General features: G+C 39.8%; 1 protein-coding gene across 1 annotated transcript in view; it reads left to right on the plus strand.

Moving 5' to 3' along the window:
• DENND3 (DENN domain containing 3) overlaps positions 1 to 8534 on the plus strand; it is a 38533-nt gene extending 29999 nt beyond the window's left edge. The window contains exons 18-23 of the mRNA XM_085221750.1: positions 805 to 944; positions 2078 to 2238; positions 3600 to 3733; positions 4768 to 4883; positions 5013 to 5150; positions 7043 to 8534. Of these exons, the coding sequence (XP_085077876.1) occupies positions 805 to 944; positions 2078 to 2238; positions 3600 to 3733; positions 4768 to 4883; positions 5013 to 5150; positions 7043 to 7243 (890 nt within the window). The 3' untranslated portion in view covers positions 7244 to 8534. The remainder of the gene's footprint in view (positions 1 to 804; positions 945 to 2077; positions 2239 to 3599; positions 3734 to 4767; positions 4884 to 5012; positions 5151 to 7042) is intronic.
• The last annotated feature ends 2404 nt before the right edge of the window (positions 8535 to 10938 follow it).

Genomic DNA, 10938 nt, shown 5'->3' on the forward strand with positions numbered 1-10938 from the left:
CTGATTCAGAAGCACTAAGAGCTTACTAGATCTTAGTGTATGTCTTGCTCAAAACATGCATTTAGCCAGAAGGCAAAGAAGAAATCCTAGAAATAAATATCCTTTGTTACATGATCCTGATTTATTTCAAGAGCAAATCTGCACGATGCATGATCTGTGAGAGAACAAATACATAATCATGCTTAAAACAACAACAAGGAATAAAAAAAAGCACTTTTATCTGGGGCTGTTCATGGTAGATATGAATCTGAGTTGAGAGGTGTTAATTCTGAGTTAATTTCATAACCTTAATCATCTCCTGACTTAAGTTCACGTGTAATTCTTAGTATTTGGGCAACCTGAGACAAAAGCAGAAAGTGAATTCCACAGTTCAGAAAGTTGGATGGAGAATCTGTGTGTGGTGGTGGTGGAGGGTTTGGTTGTGCTTTTCTTTCTTTGAGTGGAGCTTGCTTTCTTCTAAATGAAACTGTCATGTGGCAGATGGAATGAATGGAGTCACAGGATTTGTTTCATAGGTCTTATAAGCCTCCCTGCAATTCCAGTTATCTAAACATCTAATCTATCAGTGATAAAGATCATCTCTGTTCTGAATAACACTGAAATGTAAGGTTAAACTATCAGGTGAAATCACCATTTAGATAAGGAGCACAAATTCAGTGTGAACTGTGTCATTTGTTAACTGGTGATGTAAGTTCCAGAACACAGAAGCATTTCATTGCTCTACCTCTAATAATGTTTTTTCCATGTGTCTCCAAAAGTGTTTTATTGTCTTTACTTCTCTCATCTTCTCTGCTTTGTTTCTAGGGCATCTTGATATTTCAGAAAGACCTGACAATGCTCATCCAAAACTGTGGTGTGCTTTAAATGAGGGAAAAGTTGTTGTCTTTGATGCATCTACCTGGACTATTCAACAGCACTGTTTCAGAATGGGTCGCTGTAAACTGGTAAGACCAACACTCATACCATGACTGATGATTTAGCTTGGTTTTTCTGATAGCCTAATTAACACTGGGCCACACAATCATCCCTTAGAAGTTGAAGGATATTTGAGTTATGCTGCAATTAACTTGGAGAAATGGAGGATTGAGGAAAAATAGGTTTTGTAATGAAACAAGGCAACTGGTAGGAAGTGATGGATTGAGTGAGGAGATGGCATGCTTGCCTAGTGGCATAGGTTCTTGGAGCAGGAAGGCTGGTTTGAAATAGCTGAGTCTGAGTGGAAAGAATCTGTATAAAAAGAAAACAGAGGTAGCCCTAAGCATAGTTGAAAAGTCATCTGTGCTGAAGAGCTAGAAACTGGAGAAATGTGTAAGGAAACTAGTGGGTGATACAGATGGTCTAAAAGAAGACTCAGACAACAGATGAGAGAGAGTTACTTGTGGGAATTTGAATTGAATAACTCAGTGAAAGGGAGGGCTGAAACTTGCTTTGGACTGAGTGAAAAACATAGAGAAGAGAGAACATGTAGCAAATGGCTTTATAGGTGACTTGTGTGGAAGTTGAGAAACATTTCTGTGGATGAATGTGGGTTAAAAAATTGAAAAGGGGGGGACAAAGCTGATGGTAGAGGAAAAATAGAAATCTTGGAGAAGAGTTGGATGCTGACCTATTCTAAAGGGGAGGAAGAGAAGAAGAGGAAGACTTGGGTCTTTCTCAGGAGGGAGAAATTAAAGAGTTTCTGAATGGAGGAGGGATGTTCCAGGCGCAATAAAGGAGAAATTGGTGTTTTCCTAAGCACCATTTTAACTAAAGTAATGGTGTTTATATCAGATGGTTAATACAGCTTCCAAGAAGACAGAAATACACCAAATTCTGTGGTTTTCCCAGTGCCATCTGTAACTTCTACTTTGTTTAAGCCAGGAGACACAACTTTGAATCAATTACCAAGATACATTATTGATCTTATTTACTGAAGGTTAAACTCAGCAAAGAGATCTGTCCTCCTTCTCCCTCCAGCTGAGCAAAGGATAAATACTGAAGTGCTGAGAAAGCTGTGACTTCATAATGTAGTCTTTTTCTGTTATATTAAAAAGTGATTTTTATTTTTTTAGTATTTAATCCTGTTTTTTCTCCCCAGACTTGTATGGTAATGGTAGAACAGAGTCAAGTATGGATTGGTTCTCAAGACTCCATTATTTACATAATCAACACTCACAGTATGTCTTGTAATAAGCAACTGAATGATCACCATTCTGATATTACAGACATAGTTGTGGAGAAGAAGAATGGAATACCCAGGTATGTTTAATTACAATGTTTTCTTCTTAAAAATGCATCTACAAGAAAATGTTGAGAGACTGGAAAAGTCATGAGTGTTAAGGAGAATCTTCCAGTGGTTAAATAGAAAGCTCCCTACTATTGTCAGACATCACTAGTATTGTAGCTCCCATTATTGTGTATTGCAAAGTAAGAATTTCCTTTCTAATGAAAAATCATTATGTACTTTGGAACAAAGATGATAAAGGAATATTTTTTTCAGGCAAGAAATAGAGCAGCTGGAAGTTGGTGACTCAGTACGAATCAGTAGAGATGCAATTTAAAGACCACTTCATTTTTGCTTTGAGCACTTCATCATTGACCAGATTTTTACAACATGCTTCAGAGTTTATCCTGCATGTTTTTAAAGGAAATAGTACATTCCTTGTTTTGTTCAGAGAAAATGCTTTTAATCTTTTGGTAGTATTGGGAAGAGTGTAACTGAAGGCATTAACTAGTTAACTTTCTGTGACAGACCAGAGACAAGCCTCAGGCATGACTAGGTTTTGAGGGGGAATTTGCTTAGGTGTCATTAGGGCCTACTGGAAAAGGTACTCTTATCTGAAGAAAACAAATGTCAAAGGTAGAAGGGATTGCATGATTTATTTTCTCAGGTGCAATAGTAAAGAAAAAAGATTTTGAGATGTTTTGGTCCTGCCTTGAGAGGAAAAGAGAAAATTGAAAAGGCAACAATGTTCAGGAAAATTATAGGGGATGCTTTTGTTGTATTTAACTCTTCAACCATGATGTATTCCGTGCTCTAGTTCACTTAGAGGTCTGAATTAGCCTGCAGTGCTGCTAGTGATGTAAAGTCTTTGGAGTACAATCTTAGACGAAGAAAAAAGTGTCTGTGCCAGAATAAATTAGTTCCAACAGGAGACAAACAGCTAGAAGGATGGATGCTTGGCTGGAACTCAGAAGTTGCTGTTGGCTGCTTAAATGTACACTAAAATAGTGTACACTAAAATAATTAAATTACACTAAAATAATAGAATTGGGCACCCCAAAACAGGACCTAAACCAGCTGTGATGAGCAAAATATAACTGTTTAGAACCAGCAATGTAAAACATAAGGAGGGAAAAAGTGTAGGTCCTTTCTCCAAGCATTTTGGTGTTCACACAGAATGAGTGTGTGAACACCATCCTTTCAAAACTCCAGTCACTGTTTGAAATGGCTGAGTACAGCTAACTGCTTACTGTTAAAATTATAGTGTCTGGCCTTGAAGCCTCTTGGGCTTTGGCTTATTGTAAAACTTGTGATTTTGCAAGTCCTTCCTTATGAATTTTGTTCTGAATGTGAATGTACAATGTACTATTAGTATTTTTTTTGTCTGTATCAACAGTGAAGCATACTCAAGCAGCTTAGATGGAACAGTGATTGCTTGGAACATCAGCACTCTGAAGGTTAACCGTGCTTTTCAGCTGCCCTGCCAAAACCTAACTTCTATTAAACTTCATAATGACCAACTGTGGTGCTGTAAGTTAATTCCTTAATATATATATATTTTTTTAAAAGGCTGTTTTATTAGTCAGACCAATACATTAAACTCGCACTCTGACTTTACATACATGATGTTCCACCCTCAGTTCCCACATGGTGTGTTTAAGTTGCCTTCTGTAGGTGAGGCCTCCAAAACTCTTACTTCATTAGCTAGTTTGAGTCTCTCCTGAGAATATTGCCTCTGCTACACTGGACGTGGCCTCTGGCTACACTGTTTGCCTGACCCCTCCTGGCAACACCTGTAGATTGGAATGGAAAGCTTCGAGAAAGTTCTTTTGAAGTCTAAAGGGGTAAACATTTGCAAGTTGCTTTTGGCATTTTGACTTTTTAATTTTGATTATATGATATTGATCTGAGTTGATAATCCTCAAACCTGCCTTTTGGGCGCATTTAGAACTTGTCATCCCTTCTGCAAGAGTCTAGGTGAATAAAGCCAGCATTTATGTTAAACATCTTTCCCCTTGAAGTAATTTAATAAATTACTTGAAGTCATTTCATAAATAGAGATGGGTTCAAGACTGCACTGATAACAAGGACTGCCATGCTCAGGAGCCTGTATCTAAGTACACCTTAACAGAACAACAGGTGAAACAGAACAGCAGGCACAGTCGTTGGGAATTCATGCAGCAAGTAGTAGCAGTGCTTTGCTGGAGTAAAGATTCAGCCCTGTTAACTTTGTAGCACAAACACTTCAAATCAGTTCTGTAGATTAAAAGATCTGTGTACTAGGGAACCTAATTGTGGGATCTCCTAATGTAAAGGAATTTTTTCTCATTATTTTTGGACTTTAACAGGTGTTTGTACTGCAAAAATAGTAACCAGCATTTGGAGAAAACAGAAGTAAGAAATAGATACTATAAAAAACAGGAAGAGCCTCTAAGTTGTCACTGTTGATTGAGAAATAAGACAGCTGTTAGATGCATCCGTTTTATTTTGCCAGTTTTGCTCAGGGCTTATGGATGTGTAAGGAGTTGGCACTTCTGCTAATAACACTTTATCTAATATTGAAGGTACTGGAAGTTGCATATTTGTAATGTCAACTTACGAATTTCGACTACAAATGAAGATTGAGCATCACCTGAAGGATGTGTGTTCATATTTCCTCTGCTTCCAACTCTTTCCTGAGGTATTACATTTGAACTGCTAATATGGTGTGAAGAAAGCAGTCGCAACACAGCAGCAACTGTGTAGTTACTTATTGCAATATGCTTGCTGTCAGCAGTGCTAAGGTTAAACATAACTTTCTGTGCTTCAGAGAAATGAAGTGTGGGCATCTTACTCAGGGAGTAGTGACCTGTATATTTGGAACACCAAAGACTTTGCAAGCACACCTCAAAAAATTCATCTTCAGGATTGCTCTGAGATTACCTGCATGATACAAGTCAAAAATCAGGTGAGAGACATTTAGACTGATTTTCATTTGTTGTAGACTTCTTTACTAAAGCCTTGTTTGTTGACATCTCTCACAGGCTTTCATTAGTTAGCTTCCTTACAGACTGTTTGCCAATGTATTAGTTTAAAACATTGATTTTTCTATTAAATCATAGCTCACCACAACTGGCTGCTATGACTGTAGCCCAAAATGCATGTCAGGCCAAAAAATCTCACAAATAATTAAATGTCTGGTGACTTTTATTAGCTATTGACATTTTCAGGGAATGGTAGAAGCTGAAAGTTTAGGTCCCCTGATATTTAATCTCAGGGCTCCTAAGACTAAACCTTGGAAAAGGTTAATAGCCATGCTAATTGGCATTTATTGTTTGTCTGTTTTCGTAGATGACCTTTTTCTTGTTTAGTTACTGCATGCCTAACTGAACAGAGACAAAAGGGCCAACGTTTTCTACCTAGCTGTCTTGAGTGCCTGTCATTTTTGGCCTCCAGCTCTACCTGCTGTTTCTGGGTATTATCAGTAGCTGTGCAAATGACTGTAGTTGTGATACCACATGGATGTGTTTAGGGCTAACTTACAAGTAAACAGCTAATATAAAGGAAAAATATTTTCATTTTTCCTTCAGGTTTTCCGTATTCCCATCTTGTAGAATAACATTTTTTTTCAGGAAGTGTCTTATGAGATGGGGAAAGCTTTTCGTGTACCCAGCCTTTGGCTAAGTTTCTGAACAGAAATGAAAAAAGAGCTTTAGATACAGCACTCCCCCAAGCAGAGCTGGGTATGTTTAATTCATATTTTAAGGCAGCTGGCCTCCTCCCACTCACAGTGCTGCCTGGTGCAATGTATGCTCTGGGTGTGTCACAGATGAGAGATCATGAGGCTTCCCAGAGCCTTCTCCTCACCTTACACCTCGAATATCACATAACTACCTTATCACATATTCTCTTACCCACATGCCTCTGGGAGCCTGGACTTATCCTGTACAAAACTATCCACATGAAGACCACAGCTCTGTTCTACCAGGCCAGACCAGGTGCCTCTGACCATGCCCTGTGTCTTATGGTGGCAGGAGCAGTACTGTGTAGGGGAAATGCACAAACTCAGCCTTCTTAATTTTTATTTTTATCTTCACTTACAACTGCTCCTCCTTGCCCTTGATAGTTTCAGTTCTTTTTTTCTGAATCTTTTTCCAGATTCAGAGAATCACACTTCTTCCAGAGTGTGATTGGAGCCAGTCATAGCACTCAAGACATGAGCAGGATGTGGTTTTTGTACAGTGGTGAATTGACAACTTCTGTCTGCACTGTACCTGTGGTACTTAAGGCATGCTGAGGGCTTTAAGATGGGGCTGTGGGCAATCTGGTCTAGTACCAGTTCTGAAGGTTCTGAAGATTGGTGGCCCTGCCTATGGCAGGGGGGTTGGAACTTAATGATCCTTGGACTCCCTTCCAACCCACACCATTCAATGATTCTGTGATTCTATGAATCAGAATCCTTGTGCTCCATGTCTACGTGGCAGTTAACCCCCTCCTGCAGCTCTGCCAGTCTCTGAGACAGTTTACCTTTTTGCAGAAGCTCTGTTGACTTGTTCCCGATAGTGTTTCTTCATGTACTCAGTGATCTTTTTCTCTATTATGACCTTTGCTTTCTTTCCAGGAATGGAAGTCAGACACAACATTATTTTCTTTTCTGATTATTTTCTGTCTGATTATTTTCTTTTCCCCAGAGATCCTCTATGGAACCTCTTTGTGTGGAGGGGAAGCATTTGTTGGAGTAAATGGCATATATAGGAAACTCTCGTTTGTCATTTTCCAGCTTAGCAAAGGAAAACCCTATCTCAACTATGTCTTAAAATCTCATGAATCAAAAAAAATATTGTTTTGTTTTTCCTCCAGATGTGGGTTGGCAGCAATGGAACATCACAAGGCAAAATCAAAGGGAAGATCTACGTGATCAGTGCTGAGAAGAAGACTGTGGAGAAAGAATTGTTTGGTCACGCTGATACAGTAAAGGCTCTTTGCTCTGCAGAGGACAGATATGTCCTCAGTGGTGCTGGAAAGGAAGAAGGGAAAATTGCCATTTGGAAAGTTGAATAGTGAAGCTATTCAAAATATGTCTACCTGTGCTAGAAAAAAGACTTCAGGCCTTGGTTACTCTAGCATTTTGCTTCTATTTCAGCCACCTGTCAGTGTTATTTTTGTATTTATTCAGCTATTTTCAGTAACTACATTGTTGTTGAAAATCAGCTTTGAAATGATTCTCTCCTTGCACCTTGTACTGCACCTGCACATTTGATAAAGAAATGGAAATGTGAGTAGAGGGATCACTGGCTTTAAACTTAACCATATTTTATTGTGAAGGATCAGAGTTACAGGCCAGGTCTGTTATGCAGGCTGCATTAAATCAGCTGAAGCTGCTGAGGATAGGCTCAGTAATTCCACAGGAGCTCTTTCTCAGCAATGCATATAAGAGCTGGAAACGTTCACTGAAATCAAACGAAGAAACAACAAATCCCAGAACGAAACCAAAAACAAAACACCCCACTGGATTTGTTTGATTCACTGAGTTAATGTAAATGCTGAGTATTTATCTTTCTGAACTAGCAGCTAGAATTAGCTGGGAAGACTGCCCATTATCACTGTATGTATATATTTATGGTGCTGTATTATTTAAAAGGTAGATACAGGCAGACTCTTCTTGATAGCACTGGAAACTTCCTGCTGCTAAAACAGGATACTTGGACAGTGTCAGTAACTGTTCTTAAATTTGTTCTTCTCCTAAAAACAATGCACAGCACTTGGCATTTATGAAACTGACATTTTTTTCCCCCATCTGAAATACTTTATTTAACTGCTATATGTATTACGTTTGCTTTTAGTAACTGTGCAAAGAATCTCTGCCAGTCCTCCCTTCAGACAACATTTCTGTAATCAGAGGAACTGCTGACATTTAATACAGAACCTTCAAAGTCATCAAACTATGCTTTAACTACTGAAGTGGGCATCATCAAATTGCCTTCTAAAGGGTTCTTTCAAGCAGCATTTCCTAATCACTTCTTAATGTACTTATGTACTTTTTTTTCCATTGATAACAAAATCATCTACAAGTAAAACAATCTTTGCGGAATAGTTTTACTTGTATCAGTGCTGAGTAAAGTGGAATACAATATTTAAATTATTACAAACAGAAGGAACAAATGGGCTGCTACTTTTTCAACAAATGTAAGCTGAAACTGTAGGTCTGATAGAAATGTAAACTACTAAAAGTATACTCCATCTAATACTTTAAATCTTTCAGCGTACTGATGAAAGGTTTTATGTGATGATAACTGTAATTTTACCTTTCTAGTACTTTTTCAATTGAAGAATATTAAACACTATATTGATACTCTGGCTTTTCTTCGTTCCTTTTTCCCATGTAATGTAGTGCATAATACAAGAACTGTGATTTATTTATTTATTTATTTTTACATTGACTTGCATCACCTCTTTGTGCTAAGAATAATTGTCTGTGTTTCTCTCTGCATATTCTCCTTTCTAAAAACAGCCTCTGCTGCTCATGTGTCCTCCTTCTGAGCCCTTCATCTGTAACTTCCAGACTCCTTATTTCCTCCCCAGGCAGCTGTCTGGCTGCTGGTGGTAGGTGGAAGTAATTATGTTCTGTCTGCAGAGACACACGGGAGCTGAGGTGCTGAGGAGATGTCAGTTGTTGCAGAGATGTACCCAGCTACTGCAGCCTGTTTACCAGTGCCTGTCTGATTCCCGCTGGACTCCTTGGACCTTGCTTTGCTGTCTCAGCTGGTTCCCTGCTTGTGTAAATGTCAGACGACAAAACTAGAAAATGCCAATTTTTATGCTTGAACTCTTCTAGAAAATTTATCATGTGTTGATTGAATAGCAACATAATTTATTGATTAGATGGCTCCTTTTCAGAACGCTGCTCTTTAGTACCATCTGTTGCTATGGCTGTTGAACACAAGCATATAGGAGTGCAATTTAACCACAGCTGGTAAATCCATGTGAAACAGATCCTTCAACAGTCATCCCTAAGAGCAGGAGTAGCAGCGATACAAATATGACTGATTTGGGGGCACAATGCCATGTTGTTCTGACTTTCCTCATGAGATGAGAAAGCTCAGGTATGTGTTTGCTTACTATTTCTGCTTTGCTTCAGTGTTACAGACATGACAGTGAACCTGCAGGAATAGGGCTTTGGGGTTCAGCTCAGTTTTCAGTCCACTTGTTCTTTTCCTGTTGTTTGGTAAGGCCCCTTGGTGGTGGGGAGGGATTCTCAGACCCCAGATACTCTTTGCCATGCTGCCTACTAAGAGTCTGGCAAGTTAAGCTGCCAGCGAGCAGCACACACTAATCCTGCTGATGGATGCTGCCTCTTCATTCACGTTCTCTGTTCATCTCTCTTGTGAGCTTGCAGTAAGCTGTTTGAGGTGAGAGCACCTTCTAGTTGTGTTCATGACATAACACTTCATGACATTGGCACTTAGCAAGGACTCCTGCAGATGCTGACATTATAAATGCTACTGCTTGAATGCTTGGATTTTGTAAAACTTCTGCTGAACTTTTCAAATCAAAGGCAAATTCTCAGGGCTCAAAACGGACTGCCAAACAGTGGGAAAGTTTTACATTCTACTGGAGATTGCCTTCTCCTCAAAATGATGTATAAATACTTATAAATAATGTATAGATAAACCAGAAAAAAGTTGCTGCATCCTGCCAACCTGTATTACAACCAGTATTTTGGTTTTCACTTGTATGGAGAGATTTTGGTACTTCTCTATCTGTCTCCACTCAACACCAAGTAACTGCCTTCCTGATTGGGGATTAAGACCTTCCAAGCTTTAGGAAGCCACTTTTGGAACAGATGCAGCACTCTGAGTTCTCTTGACCAACTGCTGAGCTGCTGTTGGGACTGGTCAGCTGTAACTTGAATCCCCCAAGTCTTCCTATGTTTCTATTCCTTCCTTTTCTGCTTCTTTGAAGTACTGCTTGCTTCTTGAAAGCCAGCTGCAGTTCAAGGTTTTTGATTCCTTTCTGCTGTTGATTTTTCAGGCCGAGGGGTGGCAGTGTTTGCTTCTAGAAATAAGCCCAGGGACAGGAGCTGCTTGAAAAGTCCGGCTGTTGCGTGCTGGCTGTGATCTCCCGCGTGGGCTGTGCAGTGAGGTAGGAAACAGCTTCTTTTGCCTTTCAGCCTGTAGTCATGGGCTGCTGTAGGACTGTTGTAGGGATAGGCGTCTTTTTTGTCAGTACTGGATGACCCTTGCCTTTCACTCTCATCTCTTTAGAGCATGGGAGAAAAGCAGAAACCCATTTTAGCACTGCTGCTGTTACTTGACTTGCCTCTGTCACTCTTTTCTGTATTTTCAGCCACAGTGTTCCGATGGTTGCCTGAAGAATCTACTTTCCTTGCCAGCACTCCCCCCATGACTGCTCCAGGATGCAGCACAGGTGCTGGCTATCACTTGCTGCATGGCTTTAGTGCTGTTCTTGTCTGTAATTGGATCAGATTCCATTTAGGGGCTGAGGACAAAGTAGATGATGCTGCATGTATGCTGAAGGATTGCCCACCTGGTTTTCTCCACTGCCCATCACCCCTGGACCTAGGATTTGGTTGATTTTCTCCTGCTGTGATGCCCCTTTCGTCACTGAAGCCCCTCAGGGAGTATTTCCCTGTGGGATGGATGCCCCCTACCTGTTTTTGCTGTCCTGAGCTCCCTCCTCTCTTTGATGTGCCCTTGTCCCTTCTGCCTGTTTCCCTCTGTGCTTGCAAGAGTTTC

The sequence above is a fragment of the Meleagris gallopavo genome, chromosome 3, assembly GCF_905368555.1.
Source record: "Meleagris gallopavo chromosome 3, MGAL_WU_HG_1.1, whole genome shotgun sequence".
Lineage (NCBI taxonomy): Eukaryota > Metazoa > Chordata > Aves > Galliformes > Phasianidae > Meleagris > Meleagris gallopavo.